At 45.9% G+C, this 23,298-nt stretch overlaps 1 protein-coding gene across 1 annotated transcript; it reads left to right on the top strand.

The window, feature by feature from the left end:
* The first annotated feature begins 8,462 nt into the window (after nucleotides 1–8,462).
* Nucleotides 8,463–10,053, top strand: id1 (inhibitor of DNA binding 1, HLH protein). The gene is made up of 3 exons (XM_059980900.1): nucleotides 8,463–8,889; nucleotides 8,997–9,050; nucleotides 9,518–10,053. The coding sequence occupies exons 1-2, from the start codon at nucleotides 8,536–8,538 to the stop codon at nucleotides 9,033–9,035; spliced, it is 393 nt and encodes a 130-aa protein (XP_059836883.1). The 5' UTR covers nucleotides 8,463–8,535; the 3' UTR covers nucleotides 9,036–9,050; nucleotides 9,518–10,053.
* Nucleotides 10,054–23,298: the final 13,245 nt, after the last annotated feature.

Raw genomic sequence — 23,298 nt, forward strand, 5'->3', positions numbered from 1 at the left:
ACAGGGGACTGTCCTGCCTCCCTTTCTCTTCACCATCTACACCTCGGACTTCAACTACCGCACAGAGTCTTGCCATCTTCAGAAGTTTTCTGATGACTCTGCCATAGTTGGATGCATCAGCAAGGCAGATGAGGCGGAGTACAGGGCTACGGTGGGAAACTTTGTCACATGGTGCAAGCAGAATCATCTGCAGCTTAATGCGAAAAAGACTAAGGAGCTGGTGGTGGATCTGAGGAGGGCTAAGGCACCGGTGACCCCTGTTTCCATCCAAGGGGTCAGTGTGGACTTGGTGGAGGATTTCAACTACCTGGGGATACGAATGGACAATAAACTGGACTGGTCAAAGAACACTGAGGCTGTCTACAAGAAGGGTCAGAGCTGTCTCTACTTCCTGAGGAGACTGAGGTCCTTTAACATCTGCCGGACGATGCTGAGGATGTTCTACGAGGCTGTGGTGGCCAGTGCTATCATGTTTGCTGTTGTGTGCTGGGGCAGCAGGCTGAGGATAGCGGACACCAACAGAATCAACAAACTCATTCGTAAGGCCAGTGATGTTGTGGGGGTGGAATTGGACTCTCTGACGGTGGTGTCTGAAAAGAGGATGCTGTCCAAGTTGCATGCCATCTTGGACAATGTCTCCCATCCACTCCATAATGTACTGGTTAGACACAGGAGTACATTCAGCCAGAGACTCATTCCACCGAGATGTAACACTGAGCGTCATAGGAAGTCATTCCTGCCTGTGGCCATCAAACTTTACAACTCCTCCCTCAGAGTGTCAGACACCCTGAGCCAATAGGCTGGTCCTGGACTTATTTCCACTTGGCATAATTTACTTAATATTATTTAATTTTTTTATGGTTTTATATTGCTATATTTCTTCACTATTCTTGGTTGGTGCGGCTGTAACGAAACCCAATTTCCCTCGGGATCAATAAAGTATGTCTGTCTGTCTGTCTGTACTGCATTGTGCTGCTGCCATAAAACAACAAATTCTATGACATATGTCTGTGATATTAAACCTGATTCTGTTACTGAAAGAGTCTTTCTATACTAATCCCAATTTATAGCTTTTTCGGCATTGGAGAGAGTCTAGGGGAAGTTCACGAAAATGATCCTAGGAATGAAAGTGTTAACATTGACAAGCATTTGATGACTCCGTGCTTGTACTCTCTGGAGTTTAGATGAATGAGGAAGGACCTCATTGAAACCTATTGAATATTGAAAGGTCTAGATTGAGTGGATGTGGAGAGGATGTTTCCTATAGTGGGGGAGTCTAGGACCAGAGGGCATAGCTTCAGAAAAGAGGTACATCCACTTCGAACAGAGATGGGGAAAATTTTCTTTTGCCAGAGGGTGGTGAATCTGTGGAATTCGTTGTCACAGATGGCTATGGAGGCCAAGTCAATTTAAGGCGGAAATTGTTAAGTTCTTGATGAATCAGGGCATCAAAGGTTATGTGGAAAAGGCAGGAGAATGGCATTGAGAGGGATAATAAGTCAGCCATGTTGGAATGGCAGAGCAGACTTGATGGGTTGAATGGCCTAATTCTGCTCCTATGTCTTATGGTTGAAGGGTAATAACTGTTCCTGAATCTGGTGGTGTGGAACTTAATGCCCTTCCTTGGTAGGCTTTACTGATAGCTCAACTGGGCAGCCTATTGGGAGAAGGAAGTCACATGATCTATCGTCCAAGGAATTTGCCCAATTGGGGCGTTATACTCCAGGTGGCAACTCTTTTGGCTGGTGACCAGGAAATTCATGTTAGAGTTTAGAAACTCGATCACTGATATTGAGGTGCAAGAAAGGCTCATCCATAAAAATTAGTAACACCATAAAGCACTATGTTATAAAGTATAAATAGATTTCCAGAGCTAATCTGTGAGTGATAAATCTGTCAATAATTGACTGGCTGGAAACATTTCCACTTGCTGAGGTGAGGTGGAAATTCTCCATGATTGGACCTTTGGCCCGAGCCTGCAAAGCTGCTTGTCACTGGTATTTACTAGCAATTGCCTTTATTGCTAGGTTGCAGTTTGTAATATAAACAATTGCAATCACTGCATTACAGTCAAACATGCTCTCGGTCTGCAAAAACATTGAAAGAACAGATTGGTGCCAGAACATCAATGTAGCTTAAGATCCATTCATGATGATCTTGCAACAGCACAAAGTACATTGTTGTAATGGAGATTTTCAGTTGCATAGTACCATAATATCCCCCCCTAAATCAAGGTCTAAACCTTTCCTATGCATGTACCTGTCCAGGTACCTTTTAAATGTTGTTAATGTACCTTCCTCAACCACTCGCTCTAGCAGCTCATTCCATTTACGGACCATCCTCAGGTGAAAATGTGGCCCCTCATGTTCTTATTAAATCTCTCCTCTCCCGGCAGTAAACTATGCCCTCTAACTCTTGACTACCCAAGCCTCATAATCTTGTGCACCTGTATTAAATCACTCTTCATTCTCCTTTACCTCAGTGAAAAAAATTGCCTCCGTACTCGTTCTCTCTCCGTAAATAATCCATTCCCCCATTCCCTACCTGTTCATATTCCTAACTACGAGCTTCTTTAATGCCACCATCGTATCTGTCTCTACCACCACCCTTGCAAGTGCCTTCCAGGTGCCTACTACACTCTGTGTTTTTAAAAAAATGCCCTGGGTATTCCCTTTAAACTTTCACCCTCCCCTCAACCTTAAAGCTAAGACTTCCAGTATTTGAGATTTCTATCCTGAAAGATTCTCCCTGTCTATGCCTCTCCAATTTTATAAACTCTATCAGGCCTCCCCTCAGCCTCCTGCACTCCTGAGAAGACAATTAAAGTTTTTCCAACCTTTCCATATAACCAAAACCCTCGGATACTGGCAGCATGCTAGTAAACCCCTTCTGAACCCTCTCTAAAGCCTCCACATCCTTTCAGTAATGGGGCAGACAGAACTTCGCTCTAAATCAGGTTTAATAACACTGGCATATAGGATGTCATGAAATTTTGTTGTTTACAGCAGCAGTACATTGTAATACATTAAAAAACCTGCAAATTATAATTATTATATTTGATTGTTATGTACCGTGTCGTATGACATGGGCGATCATGGTCTTTCCATGACCGTGATTGTTCTTAGCAAATTCGACACAAGTGGTTTGCCACTGTTCAGTGTCTTTACAAAATGAGCGACCCCAGCTATTATCAGAGATTGTCTGCCTGGTATCTGTGGTCACATCACCTGGACTTGTGACTTGCACCGGCCGCTCAAGCGACTATCCACCCCCTGCTCCCCTGGCTTCATGTGACCCTGATCGGCGGTGGGGTGGGGGGGGGGGGGGGGAATGAGCAGGCGCTACACCTTGCCCAAGGGTGACCTGCAGGCTAGCGGAGGGAAGGAGTGCCTTACACGTCCTATGGCAGAAATGTATCTCCATCCTGCCTCCCAGTACATGCATAAATTTGGATAAGATGAGCAAAGAGAAAGCAAAAAAAAATAGTGATGCAATGTTTGTGGGTTCATTGTCCGTTCAAAAATCTGATGACAGAAGGGAAGAAGCGATTTCTAAAACATTGAGTGTGTGACTTCAAGCTCCTGTACCTCCTTCCTGATGTTAACAATGAGAAGAGGGCACATGTTGGGTGATTAGGGTCCTTAATGATGAATGCTGCTTTTTGGGGCCAGAATACTTCAAGTGCAGCTTAACCAAAGTCCTATTTAGAACATTACGGCACAGTACAGACTGTAACATTTTAACCTACTCTAAGGTCAATCTAACCCTTTGCTCCTACATCGCCCTCTGTTTTTCTGTCATCCATGTGGCTATTCAAGAGCTTCTTAAATGCCTCAAGTGTATCTGCCTCTTCCACCAACCCTGCCTCAGCATTCTGCGCACTCACCAATCTCTATATTAAAAAAACTTGCCTCTGACATCCCCCTTATGCTTTCCTCCAATCACTTTAAAATTATGGACCCCTGTGTTGTGACGTGAACAAAGTAGCAGGTAGATATAAAGTAGTCTTTTATTGGAAAAAATGAGACATGGCCAGCATCATATTGAGACCCTTTCAATAGAAGAGGCCTGCTAGGCCCAACATTACATGACATTTTATATGCTAAAGATCAAAGGACAATTCCATATTTACAACGTATCTTCAATGTTTTCTTTGAATTACTTATAATGTTCACACATCCTTCTACGTACCCACACTACTGATTCCCAAATCGGTATTAAATCAGTGTTGTCTGGTTTTCCAATTAACTGTGATACATGGTTCTTAGGAACCCATTGTCCAGAGCTGCATTTTCAATTTAATCCGCAGTCCATATTCAGATCTGTAGATTGGTGGCTGAAGTTAATAGTTAGTGTTCTGCTATATATTTCTAACCCCCAAAGCACCCTAACACCTCATGTGGGAAACAGTATACTTGCAACATGACTTTCTAACTTTGGGCTTATGAAGGGGGCCTGAACTGAAACATCGATGATCAAATTTCCCTCCACAGATGCTGCCGGACCAGTTGAGTTTTTCCAGCACCTTTGTGTGTGGTTCCCTACTCAGTTACGTTATGGACCTAGTGATGAAGACAAGCATGCCACCCACCTCCTTCACCTCTCAATCTACAGCGTTACCGCTCTTACAGATGCTTGGACTTCAGGACCAGCTTTATTATCACCAGCATGCGTCATGAAATTTGTTAACTTAGCAGCAACAGTTCAGTGCAGTACAGTACATGATTTAGGAATCGGATGGCAGAGGGGAAGAAGCTGTTCCTGAATCACTGAGTGTGTGCCTTCAGGCTTCTGTATCTCCTTCCTGGTGGTAACAATGAGAAGAGGGCATGCTCTGGGTGATGGGGGTCCTTAATAATAAATATCGCCCTTCTGAGGCACAACTTCTTGAAGATGTCTTGGATACTACAGAGGCTAGTACCCTAGATAGAGCTGATTAATTTTATGACTTTCTGTAGCTTCTTTCAGTCCTGTGCAGTAGTTCCACCCCCCCCCCAGTACAGTGATGCACCCCAAGAACCTTTGGCACATAAGGGTCCTGCCATTATTGGTATACTTGGCTCAGCTGTGAAAGGAGAGACTGACAACCTAAAGACTCAACCACTACCCACAGCCACTATTTACTCTTGCCCACACTGCACCAGAATATGTGGATCCCAGATCAGCCTCTACAGGCCCCTGAGGACCCACCAGTTGGGTGGCATGGTAACATAGTGCTTAGCACAGCGCTTTACAGTGCCAACGATCAGGGTTTAATTCCTGCTGCTGCCGGTACGTTCTCTCTGTGACTCCGTGCGTTCCCTCCCACAGTCCAAAGGTGTACTGGTTGATAGGTTATTGATCATTATAAATTGTCCCGTGGTTAGACAAGTGTTGAATCGGGGGGGGGGGGGGGGGGTCGCTGCACGGTACGGCTCAAAGGGCCCCTTCCACGCCGTATCTCAATAAATAAGTAGATGGAAGTTGTCAACCCCTTAGGGGAACATCGTACTCAACGTGAGTGACCACACCACCGCTACTTTTCCCTTACATTTGACCTCCACCCCCAGGCAGGAGGGCAAACCCCGGCTCAGCCTGTGCCCAGTTCGCGAGCTGCTGATGCCAATCATCGCCTTGAGCTGCTAATTCAGGAGAGAAGCACACTTGATCCAGGAGGCCTTAGTAACCAGTTGAACTGGACCATTGCCAGGGACCTTGGATCTTGTCTACAACATAACCTTCTTGGCTGGAAGGTACATCATGTATTTTAGAGGCAGGAAGAACCATTACATGTATTAAAGTGTTATTTTTCTTTATTTCTGAGCGCTATAAGCAGAATCTAACTTTATTAGTGTTACGATTTGGTAAGCTTGCAGGACATTTTTTCTCTTCTCTGTGAGATTAAAGTATTTCATTTTTTTTAAAAAAAACATATTTTGTCTGAGGTGCTGTAAATAAGATTAGTTTGAGAGAAGGGGGTGGGTGAAGACCCATCTGGCTGGGTCATTGTTGAAGGGCAATAGGAAACGCTGATAGTTTTTGCAGCTGAACAAAGAGCTAAGAGCAAAGGGGAGGCTCAGACAGAGCGTCGCCAGCCTGAATCTCTCCCACAAACTCGCTCCTTATCCCCCTATTGTTCTAACGCCCTTGCAGTCCTGGGCACAGCCTGTGAGCTATGACCTGAAGCAGGGCTTGCAAAAGGCAAACGTACGTGAAAGTTAAGATTTCAGTTTTCCAAACTGACAGGGTAAAAATCTCACAGATGAATATATTTATTCTTGTAATGATATATTGATAAATGCTTCAGGTCGCTGATTTCCCTTTTCACTTCTTTTTTATTGCGTTAATTTTATAATACAACTCCCATCTAATTACACCACAAATGCACCATTTTGTGTAACTTCTTAGAAAAAAAGGTCAATATATAATTTCATAATTTTCCAAGTTAACAATACAAAAGACTCGAGATGACACACTGGACTTGACATTTGCAGAAAGTTAATGTGAGGAAAGTGGCATTTAATGCAGCCAATTCCTGTCAGTTTTAGCTACCCCTGATTTTAATCTGTTTTGCATTCAATTTCATTGTGACACATGGCATCCCCATTCACGATACAAGATTGCATGTAAAAAAGTTTGGCGCTTAGGTTAATGAACTTGCGGGGCAGTCGTGTTTGGAAAATATTCTATTTGGAATCAATGTATGTGAAAATCATATTTTCCAAACACATTTTCCCCTGTCATATCAAAAAAAGCATCATCTGGAAATGCTTCTTCCCTGAAATGTAAAATTAGCGATTTTCACGCGATGTGTACAAGTCCCCCTCACTCCATATATCAACACTCAGGGCTATCCTGTTAACGAGCGCATTCCTCGTTCACAGATGTAAGCAGGGAAATACAGATGTGCCTCTAATATCCCTTCCTCCAAACGTGGTTTTGATTTGTGCTTGTTTGGGAATCGTACAGTTTGCATAAATCGTGTTATGAAATATATAAATTGCAGGATTCTTTTTTTTAATTTACGATTTAAAATGTACACTCGATTGTAGAGAAATAAAAGGGTAATCTCTTTATAATGTGTTAACTGCTATCCTGCAGTGCGAACTCTGCAGCTGGTTTATGTATTGCAATGCAGATTGAACCATAAGCTTTCAATTGAAAACGTCTCTTCCCTTTTCCCCACCCCCCTTTCCATATCTTGCTGCAAGCATTTAGCAACAGCAAGCATTCGAATCATGCGAACTCCGTAGTCCAAAACACAAGCAACAATACGGCTTTGCAGGTGTGCGGGTGTAAACTCTTTAAGAGGGGTTAAGGTGACAAATTAAAGGGCGATTTATCAGGGTGCAGATGATTGCCAGTTAATTGCTGGCAGCTCGGCGCCCTTGTAGTGCGGTTGATTGGCGTGCGCGTCTCCATGGTGACCGCCTGCGCGGCGCCAGCTTGACAGGCGTCAAGGCTGTATGAATGGGTGACGTCACGAAGCTGGCGCCTGCCAGTCTGCAGGCAATCGACTTGTTTAGTCGTTTTTAAAGGGGAACCGGCGAGTAGTGGGAAAATGCTGTTCTTTTTCCTAGAAATGGATTGAATCTGTACAACATTGCTCAGTTTTCCCATGTGGAAAAGAAAACACTGCAAAGTAAAACTTATATTCCAAATAATTTTATATGGAATGCACTTTAATATTTTTAAATTATTTTATAATTACTATAAGCTGATCAGCTGAGCTATGATGAAAATCTATATATATTTTACCACAAATATTGAACTACTTAAAATTGGAACGAAATAACCCATTTCTATACAACAGTACCATTTCCCTGCCATTCACTGCCTCAGTATCAAATCCACCGATACAGATCTTTGTGACGAATCCAAATGAGAACTTATAAACATATTAAAATGAGTTTACTAGAAGTGCTTCAGGAAGATTGTTGAATTCCTTTATATTTTGCTTAGCAGCTTTTTGGTTTAATTCATTATTGTAACTGTAAACGCACTAAATTGTACGTTAAATAGCAACTGCAACGAGAGTTGCATTATAACCACTTTTTAAGTTGGGAGTTTTGTTGGTAAAATCAAGAGGGCCTAGAAATATCAAAAACCTTCACTGCACACATCTGACGAGTCTAATTCTCATGAATTACTTCTCCGCCCACGCCCCGCAGCGACCCCCACCTGCACAACCACCCCCTCCCTCCCTCCCCAGACACAAACAGCTGCATTCCCACATCTTCACCAAACTACGACATTCATCTCGTTCCGAGAGCTCTTCCCCGTTTCCAAACCTCCCGCCCCTTCTTGACAAATGTTCAAATCCCGAGGCAGCCCGCGCTTGCCATTGGCCGAGGGAGGTAGCAAACCCCGCGCATGTCCGTCTCAGCCGCCAGACGTGATTGGCTGGGGGCTGGAGGCAGTCTTTCCGATTGGGCGACGCCCACTGTGCTGGCCGGGGCTATATAGGAAAGCGCACGGCCGCCGCAGACTTATCGCAGCCTTATTCAAGCTGGTGTCTATTCTGAATTTTCTGTTGCATTTTTCTTGCCCGGCAAAATGAAAGTGGTGAGCAGTTCGTGTTCCCTTAAGCGGCAGGGTTGCAATGAAGACATGGTGCGGTGTCTGTCGGAGCAGAGCATCTCTATCGCCAAGTGCAAGATGCCCCCGTTGCTGGACGAGCAGATGACCATGTTCCTGTACGACATGAACGGCTGCTATAGCAAGCTGAAGGAGCTGGTGCCAACGTTGCCCCAGAACAAAAAGGTCAGCAAGGTGGAGATCCTCCAGCATGTCATAGACTACATCTGGGACCTGCAGCTGGAGTTGGACGATCAGTCGGGTATGGCCACCGGGAGCACAACCGCGTCCCGAACCCCACTCAACGCCGATGTCACTGTCATCACAACAGAGGTAGGGACTTAACTTTGTGATTGCTTCCGGGCAAACTTGTCAATTGCCATTAATGTGACGAAACTATCCCTTGTTGATGTACTTAATCTTTTTGTTTTCCCTTTTAGGCTCCCTGTGTTAGCGATGACCGCATTCTGTGTCGCTGAGCGAACCGACTTGAGGTATGTATAACGGAGCACTTTTAATGCTGCGTAATCAAATTGTGCTTGAACTTGTTCAGTTCGTAGTTAAAAACTTGCGGGGTGTTTGCGTTAGAGTGAAGCACTGAATTTCGTAAACGCAAGGAACTGTGCGGGTACTGAAATTCAGATACAGAATGCTGGAAGGGACTCGGGTGAGGCAGCATCGACCCCCCTCGAGTGTTGTGTGACACTCCACCGAGTGTCGCACGCGACGCTGGAGGGACTCGGGTTATTCCACGCTGGCGTCTCGTGTAACTCCTGGTGGTTGTCTACAAAATGGTGGCGAGGACGAGATGCTGTCTGCCCCGAGTTTTTTCGGTTTTGCGCGCGATGTTTTAACAACTAGGGTTTATTTAGGAACATTGTCTTAATGGCGGGGTATCCACGAGGGTTTATATTCAATGTAACTTGTTAATGAGATTTTTAACGCTCATTTCTTCTCTCAGTATTCAGATGTGAAGTATTAGATGATCTGGCGATGGACAACAGTGTGTCCTCCCGCAGCCCCCAGGAGGGGTATTAAGAGGAGAACATGCGAGGAAAAAGACAATTCTATCATGTTTTGGGACTCGTGTGTCATTTGATTGGCACGCAGGGGGTCCGACACTTTGTTGCCAGCCTCCGGGACTCTGGGTCCTCTGATTTTAAGTCTCCATCCCGTCCCGTCCAGGTGACTCGGCAGCCGGGAAGAAGAGTTTTAGTTCTCCTGGCATCAGATTTAACGGCAGTTAGTCGGCCGCGCCATCCCGATGCGTGGGTCCACTCCTGATGACAACATCACATCGCAGGCTGTTAAAACATTTGTTGGGAGTCTAGAATTACGTGATTGTAACATCCTTAGGGATCTATGGGTGATTAAGTTGTAAATCTTATACTTTGTAAGTGTGTATTGAAATGTTTACAACAATGTTGTACTAAATCGTTTTTTAAAATACTATTGATCTTTTTCAAATGTTACTGAAATAAAACTAGTGAAATTGTACATTTGTTGTAAATTTATGCATCTCTTGTATAAATGGAAGAGTTGGTTTGATTTTGTAGCAGTCCTAAATCCTAACTCCTGGTGAAGGAAATTTTAGATTTCTGTATAATGGTGTATTTCAGCATCAGATTTAATAGCACTAACATGTCACAAATCATTTTCGTGCAGCAGTATATTACAATTCACGTTTAGTGCAAGAAGCTGTTCTATAAAGTTCATAAATTCAAAAAATCCTCATACTTGTGGCCAAATTAAGTTTGTGCTCCCCCGGCATTGGCAGTGATTCAATCACTCAGATTTTTCCCAAGAACACAGGTTTGGTAGCTACACTCATGGTGGTAAGTACACGTGATTAGTGAAAGTTAATACATTGGGAGACGAGTACCACACATGACACTACATGAAAGTTTAGGGGTGGGAGTTGCAAATTTAATCTTCCCTGATTAAAACCAGTGCTTTAAGGCAGGAACCATGGTTAGAATTTCTATAGTCATCACTAGGCTGATGGAATTTAAATCGGAACATCTCCGTTGGTACTTTTTCCAAAAACAATGCCATTGGGAAAGGTGGGTCTATCTCCCTAATTGAGTTGCTTTCCATGGGTACAGAAAGGAGTTTTTCGGGTGGGGGGGGGACAAAACGGCTATTTTGCCAACAATCAATACATAGGGTCACTAACATTTAAATTGGGCGGGGGGTTAGAGAAGATGAGCTTTACGCACGATTGTAAGGGAGGCGGCCGTTCCATCGTGGTTGATTATGAGGGATTTCCAACCTTGAGAGAATTAGGGGAGAGAATTCCTGCTGTATAAAACAGGATGTGTCATTTGACCTGAGCCCGCAATATAGTGTCACATTTGCTGCGGAATTTAGTTTCCGCTTTCCTGTGGTTCAGAATGAGTAGTGACTGGTATCTGATGAGCTTTGCCATTTAAACCTTTGGGGTTTTCACATGATTACAGGAAGAGGTAATGGGTGCAGAGATTGCCGTGCACCCCACTCACTCAGATTCGGGGTTTTCGAATGCAGAACAACTCCAGCACAGACATCCAAACCCAGGTGCGAAAGGGGGAAGACGGGCGCACGGGGCTGCAATCCCATCCCGCAGAAGCTCCAAAGACCCCTCATCCCTGGGAAAGGAGGGTTTTTTGCCTTGATTAAGGGTTTCCAGCCTGGGGTCCACGGACCCTTCTGTTAATGGTAAAGCTCCGTAGCATAAAAAAGGTTGGGAGCCCCTGGAGGAGAAACTGTGACACCAAGAACATGGGCTATACCTGGAGACAACATGAAGGACTGGTCCAGGATAGACAATGCCTCTTCCACCGTTCTGAAATACAACAGAATGACATCTCTTGCTGCGACAATAAAATGAAAGAATTCCAGCATTTGCTTCTTGCAATCCTTTTTAATTCTAACCCTGTTAAAAGAATCAGCTATACTCATTTTTAACTCTATACTTAGGAAGAATTAATGACATATAGATAAAATGCGTAACACTGAATCTTCTCTCATATCTGTAAAAAATCTAAAAACAAAAATGTGACGTGATTTTCTCTACTTTCTTCCAGATATTTTCATTTTTTAAAAGAAAGTTTTTACTTTGTATATGAAGTACTTTTAAAATTTAACAATACAGATTTTTAAAATTAAAATCCTTATTTTTAGTCAGTTCTCTCAAAAATATTCGTTGTAGTTTGAGATTTTTTTACACACAAATATAATTTTATATAACATTCAATTAGGGAATGCGTCAAAATCTTAATTTAGTTTCATTAAAAATACATTTCTCCCTCAGACCTACTTATTCTTGAGCGAGCGAGAGGAGAAACGGTTTCAATTGTGCTAAAAAAAGGAACTTTTCTTTAAAATGTGCCGCAGGCTGATTCGAGCGGTGCCCGGAGTTGTACTGGGACCACATCTGCTGACAAAGGATTAGTATATTTAATCCTGTGAATCAGCTGTGTGCATAGGAATGCAGTTAACCTGAACTTCTCCAGGTGTTCCCAGGCGCCAGTCAGTCTGGCCTTGCGCGGCCTTTCCTGCCCTTGACACAAGCACAGAGCCAACAGAGCGTTTACTTTACCACTAGCTGACGACCAGCTGCAGCTCCAGCGCTCCGGGAAAAGCATGGGAACTCCCTTAAAGGGAGATTGCACCATGGAGATAACGAGCCAAAAAAAAAAGCAGAAAACATGTTTGAGTGTGAATGGAACAACTTATTTGGAAATGTTTTGTGGAGATCTGTGCGGATATAAAACTGGAGCCACTATGACTAGCCCAGATTCAAGCTGAGCAGCAGTATTTATGAGACAATTAATGTCTCACTAATCCCTCTATTTCTTTCTCTCCTTCTTCCCTCCCTCTTCCTGTGAACCTTTCTCACACTCAGACATACTTTGATTTCTTTCCTCTCCTTGTCAATTTTGTTCTATTTCTCCCTCTCTCTATATCTCATTCCCTGTCAAATTTGATTTCTCTCTCTTTCCTTCTCTTTCTCACCCTCTCTCATTCATACTATGATTTTCCTTTCTCTCCCCATCAAATTTGTTTTTCCTCTCTCTTTCCTTCTCTTTCTCTCACTCACACTATGATTTTCTTTCCTCTCCTTGTCAGCTTTCCCCCCTCTCTATCTCTGTCCCTCATTCACACTGTGATTTCCTTTCCTTGTCAGCTTTCTTAAATCTCTCTCCCCTCTCTTTTTTCTCACTCTGCTTGCAATCTTCCCTCTCTTTCTCTTTTTTCCCCTTCTCTAGCTCTTGCACATTTTCTGCGAGTTGCTTTGGGTTTCCAGCATCTGCAGAATCTCTTCAGTGTACATACACTCTGAATTGCTCCATCATCCTTGTTATTTTTTCACTGCCTTCCTTGTCTCCACTGCCTTCTGCTAGTCTCCATCTCTCTGTTCTTTTAATTCTCTTTCCCTCTCACACGATCATTACCACCCTCTCTCTGCCTGTCAGACTCGTTCTGCCTAACTCTCTTACTTCATGCCAACCTTTGCCTGGGAATCTTTCTGTATGTTTCTTACACACACACACTCTCTCTCTCTCTCTCTCTCTCTCTTTGCCCATAGCCTCTAGCTTTCTCTCTCTCTTTCTCCTTGTCCCTCTCTCTTATCTCCCCTGTACCATGTGGTCAGACACGACCCCAGCCTGACTCCCCTTGGGCTTGGACCAGATACTCAGATTCTAATGTTTTTGCCCATTTTACTGGCTTCAGGGTGTAAAGACTTGGATTTGTACGCTGCCTTGCATTTCCCTTTCTGGACATCCAGAGTACTTTGCACCAAGGAAATGTAAAAACCCGACAAAAGATCGGTCACAGTTGCAGGAACTGTATCACTTCATTTGTGCACAGCATGATTGCAAAATACCTACCAGTTCTTAATGGCTGCATAATTGCTTCTGTAAACATTAATCGGGGGATTAGGTATTGTCCTGGATATTAATTTGTAATTGCTCTCTGATTGTGTTATACAGTTAACTCTTTCTGTGACTGAAGGTTTTTCCAAAAAAGGCAAAGTTTAATAGGAAAACCAAACTGTCTGGTTATAGATAATAGACAATAGACAGTAGGTGCAGGAGTAGGCCATTCAGCCCTTCTAGCCAGCACTGCCATTCATTGTGATCATGGCTGATCATACACAATCAGTACCCCGTTCCTGCCCTCTCCCCATATCCCTTGACCCCGCTATCTATAAGAGCTCTATCTAACTCTCTCTTGAATGCATCCAGAGACTTGGCCTCCACTGCCTTCTGGGGCAGAGCATTCCACATATTCACCACTCTCTAGGTGAAAAAGTTTTTCCGCATCTCTGTTCTAAATGGCCTACTCCTTATTCTTAAACTGTGGCCTCTAGTTCTGGACTCACCCATCAGCGGGAACATGCTTCCTGCCTCCAGTGTGTCCAATCCCTTAATAATCTTATACATTTCAATCAGATCCCCTCTCATCCTTCTAAATTCCAGTGTATACAAGCACAGTTGCTCCAATCTTTTAACATATGACAGTCCCACCATTCCGGGAATTAACCTTGTGAACCTACGCTGCACTCCCTCAATAGCAAGAATGTCTTCCTCAAATTTGGAGACCAAAACTGCACACAATACTCCAGGTGTGGTCTCACCAGGGCCCTGTACAGCTGCAGAAGGATCTCTTTACTCCTATACTCGATTCCTCTTGTTATAAAGGCCAGCATGCCATTAGCTTTCTTCACTGCCTGCTGTACCTGCATGCTTGCTTTCATTGACTGATGTACAAGAACAGCTAGAACTCGTTGTACTTCCCCTTTACCTAACTTGACTCCATTTAGATAGTAATCTGCCTTCCTTTTCTTGCCACCAAAGTGGATAACCTCACATTTATCCATATTAATCTGCATCTGCCATACATTTGCCCACCCACCCAACCTGTCCAAGTCGCCCTGCATTCTCATAACATCCTCCTGACATTTCACACTGCCACCCAGCTTTGTGTCATCGGCAAATTTGCTAATGTTACTTTTAATCCCTTCATCTAAATCATTAATGTAACAGCTGCGGTCCCAGCACTGAACCTTGCGGTACCCCACTGGTCACAGCCTGCCATTCCGAAAGGGACCCGTTAACGGCTACTCTTTGTTTCCTGTCAGCCAGCCAATTTTCAATCCATGTCAGTACTCTGCCCCCAATACCATGTGCCCTAATTTTGCCCACTAATCTCCCATGTGGGACTTTATCAAAAGCTTTCTGGAAGTCCAGGTACACTACATCCACTGGCTCTCCCTTGTCCATTTTCATAGTTACTACTGGGAAAGAAAGAAAGAGAGAGAGAAAGTGAGAGTGAAAAAGAAAGAGAGAGAAAGAAGAAAGAAAGATTAGCTTTATTTGTCACACCTACATCAAAACATATAGTAAAATGCATCGTTTGCTTCAAATCAAATCAGCAAAACTTGTACTGGGCAGCCCACAAGATTCAGTACACTTCCAGCAGCGACACAGCATGCCCACAACTCACTAACCTGAACTGTATGTCTTTGAAATGTGGGAGAAAACTGGAGGACTTGGAGGAAGTGCGCCACACAGTATAATGAACAAACTTTCTTACAGGCAGCAGCGGGAATTGAACCCTGATCTTACAGTGGGGCTGTAAGGTGATAGCCCTAACCACTAGAGCCTTCTCGATCTGGTTTGTGTTGGCCATCAAGACAGAGAGCCTGTGGAATGACCTGAAGACAGGATGTTAAAGTGGATCAGTGGGCACCATATGCTCAAAGACAGTGAGAGAAAGATGGGAACTAATGTAGACATTTTGGGCAGTCCCTTGGGACTGAGAATGACCTACTCCCACTCTGTTTTCCGCTTGCTTCTGAAGTGACTAATGAGCAAGAAGTTACAGACGTTAGCATATGGTTAACCCAATGCTTTACATCACCAGCGATCGCCAATTGGGGTTCAATTCCCGCCACTGTCTGTAAGAAGTTTGATACATGAAGCTTTGTAAATTAGAGGGCTATGCGCTAGGGAAATTCTAGACAGTTTCTAGAGTAGGTTACATGGTTGGCACAACTTTGTGGGCTGAGGGGCCTGTAATGTGCAGCAGATTTCCATGTTCTATGTTCTCCCTGTCACCACTTGGGTTTGCTCCAAGTGCTCCGGTTCCCTCCCATATCCCAAAGATGTACAGGTTAGGGTTAGTAAATCGTGGGAATGCTTTCTTGGTGCCTGAAGCGCAATGACATCTATGGTCTGCCCAGCACATTCTCGAACTGTGTGGGCCGTTGACGCAACAACACATTTCACTAACAAGAGGAAATCTGCTGATGCTGGAAATCCAAGCAAACGAAATGCTGAAGGGGTTTCACATTTCACTGTTTCGATGTACATGTGACAAATAAAGCTCATTTTAAATCTTTAATGAATTAGGACTTTAGATGGACTTTAGATGGACTCTTGACCTCAAAATCTACCATACTATGGCTCTTACTTACCCATTTTTGTCTGCCTGCACTGTACTTTCTATGTAAGAGTGAAATGTATTCCTCACATTCTCAGACCGGGTTGGCCATTGATGCAAGTGACACACTTCTCTCCATAATTCGATGTACTAGTGACACGTAAACCCACTTTCTTCAAGGATAGTGAAAGAAATACTGGCACTTACATAATCATCTACTACCTTGGGACTGAGAATGAATGTCACGTTCTGTTTTCTCTTTCAGTTCTAAGGTGACTAATGAGGCCAACGTGGGAACAACAGACTCCTCCACAAATGGGGCAGCTGGTAGACAGGGTGGGCGAGAGGGCAGTGTGTCCACTCTTTCCACTGTGTACACAGGAGTTTTGTGTTCTCTTTCGAGGATATCCCATTGTGCTTTCCAGCTTGGACACACAGCTCCGGTTGTTAAATTAGGAAATGCATTTGTCAGTTTGCTCACAACAGGTTTCCAAGACAGAAAATACCAGATAATTTGTCCTTCAGTGATGTTGATTGTGTGGCAGAGTTGAGTGAATATCTCTTCACCCTTCCAAAATTCATCTGGGTTATCTTACATGCATCCAGAATCTGATTCAGATTAATTTATCGCATGTCCATCGAAACAAGCAGTGAAATGCTCCATTTGTGTTAACAACCAGCACATTCAAGGATGTGCTGGAGGCAGCCCACAAGTATCGCCACTCGTTCAGGCATCAAACTTTTCATGCCCACAATGTTCAGAGCAACACAACTGACATTGACAAAGCAAAACACGACAACAACAGCAAGACTAGTGCCTTTCCCACACTCTCACCAACGACTGATACACACAAACAGGCCCCCAACCCAAGAACGGGCTAGCTGCAGGTCTCAAACCCTTGGCCTGGAAACAGACCTGTAGATATTGGGCCTCCAACTTTGGAATTTGCCAGCCTCTGTTCTGGTTAGACCTCGGAACTCACTGATCACTGGTTTTGGCCTTTAGGCATCAGCTTCCAGACTCGCATGGACCTCTAGCCCTGGTGATCTGGGGGATTATTGCCTGGTTGTGACGGCTTTGGGACACTGCCTCCGTGCTCACCAACTCTGAGTGCCCGGGACTGGGGGTGACCCTGGACTGCCAACCCGGTCTCTGAACACCAAATCCTGCCCAAACCTCTAACTTGATTAATTGTCCCTGACCTCTAACTCCATCTCATCCCTTCCCTACACCCTGAGTTGTCCCCTAACTCCTCATGCCGACCACAGAATCATCCCTACGAACCTAGAAAACAAGTAGGTTCATAGTTGCAAGTCTGAAGATGCTAATATAGCTTTGATTCAGTGACTTCTATCCCAACTTGGATTTTTATGTTAAATAACTTGAGCCATCAACCAACGTCCAAAGTAAATTTTATTATCAAAGAACATATATGTCACCATATCCAACCCTGAGATTAATTTTCTTGCAGGCATACTCAATAAATCCATAATAGAATAATAACCATAACAGAATCAATGAAAGATTGCCCAACTTGGGAGTTCAACCAGTGTGCAAAAGAGGGCTAACTGTGCAAATACAAAAAGAAGAAACAATAATAATAAATAAATAAACAATAAATATTGAGAACATGAGATGAAGAGGACTTGAGAGTAAGTCCATTGGTTATGGGAGGATTTCAGTGATGGGACGAGTGAAGTTGTCCCCTTTGGTTCGAGAGCCTGGTGGTTGAGGGATAGTGACTGCTCCTGAGTGTGGGTGCTGTGGGTCCTGAGATTCCTGTACTTTCTTCCAAGTTGACAATGCGGGTAATCACTAAGCCTCAGTGACACATGGATGGTACTTGGTGTTTGTATAAAAGCTGGAGCAGTGTTTTGGGATAAAGCTTGGGATTAGAACATTTGGCCCAACTTGTCCACGTTAACCAAGATGCTCATCCATGCTAATCAAAGTTGCAAGCTTCCTTGAAATTGTTTACAATAGTATACATTCCTTAAATCCACAGTTGTCTGGATTAATGCATGTGAATTAACATAGCTCGGTTGTCTTAATGTTTGACTGATACATATGTGAAGTTCCACGGTCACAGTTTTGCAAACCATTACTCTTAGACTGTGGGCCAGACTGTGCTCCACAGATAGTAATGTTTATTTGCAACGTGTGCTTTTACTTCAATTTACTGCTTGCAATTTACAATCAGAGCTGAAGACTAGTTCTTGCTGTATTCACATATCTCCAGGATACTTCCAACAAGGGCTCCACTCAGTCTCCTGCATTCCAATGAGAACAATCCCAGCCTATCCAGTCTCCCAATAACAAAATCCCTGTCCATCCGGTCTCCCAATAACTAAATTCCAGCCTATCCAATCTCCCAATAAATAAATCCATTCTCTCCCAAAGCCAAAGCCTTCTATTTCAACAACATCCTGGTGAATCTCCCCTGCATCCTCTCCAGCAATACCATATCCTTCCCTATAGAATGGTGACACACAACGATTGCTTTGATTTGTCTTTTCTCTTTCCTGCTGTTTACTCATCTCCTTACTCCCTCCACCAGCTGCAGCAGTGAGGGGAGGACTGGATGCCTGAATCCTACAGCTTTCCCTTCAACCTGAAACATCCACTGCTCATTTCCCTCTGTAGATGCTGCCTGACCCACTGAGTTCGTCCGGTGTTTTGTAGTGTCGATCCAGATTTTCAGTATCTGCCATCTCCCTTGTGTCTCCAAGCTTTTCTAACCACTGCCGTCCTTAGTCTTGATAAAACCCTTAGAAGGAAATTCTTCTCATAAACGCAAGAGATTCTGCAGATGCTGGGAATGCAGTAAGCTGCACAAAATGCTGGGGGAACTCAGCAGGTCAGGCAGCATCTATGGAAATGAATAAACAGCTGACATATTGGACTGCGACTCCTCATCGGGACTAGAAAGGAAGGAGGAGGAAGCCAGTAGAAGAGGGTGGGGGGGAGGGTAAAGGTGAAACCAGGTGGATGGATTCTTCTCAAACGTGCCCGCCCTCAGAAATGCTTCCTCATTCTCTGTCTGTTGCCTCTTGGCACCTCAGCCTTGATTCTATCCAACGGCTCCTCGACTGACTCCGTCCCAGTGCAGGCTTTGCCCAAAGCTTTTCTCAAACGACCTCAGCTCTGTATTGCACGTCGCCCTCCACGAAGTGTCTGCCGGAGTGAAGCTACAGGACAAATGGGAAACTGTTCAAAGCCCATCGCCTCCATTCCAACCCCGGTCATCAGTTTACCGATAACATAGGACGCTTGCGCAAGTGTTCACATAGAAACCGAGCCCCAGCTGTTGTGGACTTGTTCACTGAATGGTACACTGTACGACGGCAGAACAAAAGGACCCCAACTAACTCACCAGCTCCTGATTCAGGTTCATTTGTGTGTCACAGGGACCTCGAAACATACAGTGAAATGCGTTGTTTGCGTTAACAGCCAACGCAGCCTAAGGGTGTTCAGGAGGGAGCCCACAAGTGTCACCGCACGTTCTGCGCCAATGCAGCATGTCTATCATGATTAGCAGAGCAACACAAACAGCAGCGACGACTGCAAAGCAAGCCCCGTTTCTCCCACCCACTAACATACCCTGACACATCTCTAACCCCAGGACAGGCCACCTCTGGGCCTCTAATTTCCAGTCTGTAACCCAGACTTGCAGACATCAGGCCCACGACTTCGAGCTCGCTGACTTCACTCCTCATGAAGATCCAGCGTGAGATCACCTTCCACATCTTAGGATCCACTTCTCAGCAAAGCCAAACATCACCACTCTTCCTGGTGCCTTAGTTCATCTGAGAAAATGGGTTTGAAGACCAAGGCTTCAGTTGCCGTACTGAGCCTATGTCAATCGCTTTTGTCACCAAATGGACAAAGACCATAAGAAATATGACCATAAGAATTCAGCTGTTTGGCCCATCGAGTCTGCTCCACCATTCCATCATGACTGATTCATTATGCTTCTCAACCACGTTCTCCTGTCTTCTCCCTGTAACCTTTGACACCTTGACTAATGAAGAACCAAACAACCTACGCATTAAGTTCACCCAATGACCTGCCCTCCACAGCTGCCTGTGGCAATGAATTCCACAGATTCACCACCCTCTGGCTGAAGAAATTCCTCCACATCTCAATTTTAAAGGGATGTCCTTGTATTCTGTGTGTGTGCCCTCTGGTCCTAGACCCGCCCTCTGGAGGAAACTTGTTTCTGGTTGTGTTTTCTTTGCGCTAATGTCTTGTCTTGCATAGTGTTTTTCTTTGGTCTCTTACATAATCTATGTTCCGCATGCAATCTGAATCTACGTTCCTTCAACGTTGCTGTAAGCAAATTGTAATTATACCTGTACCTCATCGTATAAGTACAGTGAGGTACCAGGTACAAGTACAAACTTGTTTGCAGCAATAACATGACGATAACCTGGATTTGACATGGACAGTAGAAACTTCATTTATTTATTGAGATACGGTACAGAACAGGCCCTCCGAACGTTCATGCCACACCATCCAACAATCCCCGACTTAACCTCAGCTTAATCAGGAGACAATTTACAATGGCCAATTAACCTACCAAATGGTCTACTGTCCTGTATACTTTAGGCATGTCAAAGCACTTTAGGTGGTATCTCCAGAGCACCAGTGAATCCTTTGAATCTTCAAGAAGGTTAAGAAAATTGGTATACTGGTTTATTGTTGTCTTGTGGCGACCCATTTCCTGGCACATCCGAACTGACTCACAATTAGATAGCCTACGTGGGTTTGCGAGCACAGAGCTTTGGAGCCTCTGCGCCACGGGGGGCCGGTTGAGGGAGGCTTAAAAGTGAGGCTGAAGATTTCGAATAGTTTTTTTCTTCGACTGCAGTTACCGACTCCGTGTCGTAATTTTAGCGCTGCGTGTAGCACACCGCTACAATTGGTGACCCCGACAGTCCAAACGATTTTTGGAACAGAAATGACCGACGCCGCCTCTGTTCATGCAGTTTTGTTGAAACTGCCGGTTTTCTGGACACAGCGCCCGAACCTATGGTTCCAGCAAGCCAAAGCCCAATTCCACGTTCGGCAGATCGCCTCCGAGGACACCCGCTACTACTACGTGTTGAGCTCCCTCGACCAGGACACAGCGGCCCAGGTCACGGAGTTCGTACAGTCACCCCCAGCAGACGGCAAGTACACAGAATTCAAAGCCCTGCTCCTCAGGACTTTCGGACTCTCACGGCGCGAGCGGGCTGCCCGTTTACTGCACCTGGATGGCTTGGGAGACAGACCTCCATCGGCTTTAATGAATGAGATGTTGTCTCTGGCCGAGGGACACACAGGCCTCATGTTTGAGCAGGCATTCCTGGAGCAGCTGCCCGAGGACATACGCCTGCTGCTGTCCGACGCGGATTTCAGTGACGCCCGGAAGGTGGCAGCCCGGGCGGACTTGCTGTGGAACGCCAAAAAGGTGAGCGGGGCGTCCATCGCACAGATCTCCCAGCCACGCTCCCAGCAGCAAACCAGTCCAGGCCCGGCCGCAGAGCCCGCCAACCCCCGGCCCAATGAACACTGGTGCTTCTACCACCAGCGGTGGGGCGCAGAAGCCCGCCGTTGTCGCCCGCCCTGCAAGTTCCCGGGAAACGCCAGGGCCAGCCGCCGCTGATGGCTACGGCGGCTGGCCATCAGGATAGCCTCCTGTATGTGTGGGATAGAAGGTCGGGATGTCGAGATCAGCGTTTTACCCCCGACGAGTTACGACACCTGCAGCAGGGCACCGGGTCCCCCCCTGAGGGCCGTGAATGGCAGCACAGTAAGGACCTATGGCACCCGTCAGGTGCAGCTACAGTTCGGCTCCAGCCAGTTCACGTGGGACTTCACACTGGCCGCCGTAGCCCAACCGCTTCTGGGTGCGGATTTTTTGCGGGCTCACAGCCTGCTGGTCGACCTGCCCAGGAAGAGACTAGTACACGCCGAGACCTTTCAGACGTTCTCCCTGGGTGCAGCCCAGTTGCCAGCTCCTCACCTCGGCTCCATCATGCTGTCCGACAACGACTTCACCAGGGTCCTGGCGGAGTTCCCATCGGTTCTGGCACCGCAGTTCACAGCGGCCATGCCCAGGCACGGCGTACAGCACCACATCCCGACCCAGGGACCACCCCTCCACGCCCGCGCTCGGCGGCTTCCCCCGGACAAGCTCCGACTGGCGAAGGAGGAGTTCCAGAGGATGGAGGAATTGGGGATCATCCGGCGGTCCGACAGCCCATGGGCCTCCCCCCTGCACATGGTGCCCAAAGCGACGGGGGGCTGGAGACCGTACGGCGACTACCGCAGGCTGAACGAGGCTACCACACCGGACCGCTACCCTGTGCCGCACATTCAGGACTTTGCAGCAAACCTGCACGGCGCACGGATCTTCTCCAAGGTAGACCTCGTCCAAGGGTACCATCAAATCCCAATGCATCCTGACGACGTCCCCAAAACGGCTCTCATCACCCCGTTTGGCCTTTTCGAGTTCCTCCGCATGCCGTTCGACCTGAAGAATGCCGCACAGACGTTCCAGCGGTTAATGGACGCGGTGGGACGGGACCTGGACTTCGCGTTCATCTATTTGGATGACATCCTCATAGCCAGCAGCAGTCATCAGGAGCATCTGTCCCACCTCCGTCAACTCTGCGCCCGACTGAGTGAGTACGGTCTTACAATCAACCCCGCCAAATGCCAGTTCGGACTCGATACCATTGACTTCCTGGGCCACAGGATTACTAAAGACGGGGCAACCCCTCTGCCCGCTAAGGTAGATGCGGTCCGCCTCTTTCCCCGACCCACCACGATCAAAGGTCTTCAGGAATTCGTAGGTATGGTCAATTTCTACCGCCGCTTCCTCCCTTCAGCTGCCCAGATCATGCGCCCCCTGTTCGCCCTGATGTCGGGTCCGAGCAAGGACATTACCTGGGACGAGGAGTCTGCCGCTGCTTTCGTTCAAACGAAGGAAGCTTTGGCGGACGCCGCAATGCTAGTACATCCCAGAATGGACGCCCCTACCGCCCTCACAGTGGACGCATCTAACACGGCAGTCGGTGGGGTGCTGGAGCAACTCATCGCAGGTCGCTGGCAACCCCTGGCGTTTTTCAGCAAACACCTGCGACCACCCGAGCTCAAATACAGTGCTTTCGACCGGGAACTGTTGGCGCTCTACCTGGCAATCCGGCATTTCAGGTACTTCCTAGAAGGTCGGCCCTTCACCGCGTTCACGGACCACAAACCGCTTACCTTTGCGTTTACGAAAGCGTCCGACCCCTGGTCGTCCCGCCAGCAACGCCACCTGT

Source organism: Hypanus sabinus, chromosome 9, assembly GCF_030144855.1.
Source record: "Hypanus sabinus isolate sHypSab1 chromosome 9, sHypSab1.hap1, whole genome shotgun sequence".
NCBI lineage: Eukaryota > Metazoa > Chordata > Chondrichthyes > Myliobatiformes > Dasyatidae > Hypanus > Hypanus sabinus.

Excerpts from the sequence above, each read along its gene's own strand:
- id1 (XM_059980900.1), top strand. The coding sequence starts at position 8,536 with ATGAAAGTGGTGAGCAGTTCGTGTTCCCTTAAGCGGCAGGGTTGCAAT. Across the intron at positions 8,890-8,996 it reads TCACTGTCATCACAACAGAG|GCTCCCTGTGTTAGCGATGA; the intron begins GTAGGGACTTAA and ends TTTCCCTTTTAG.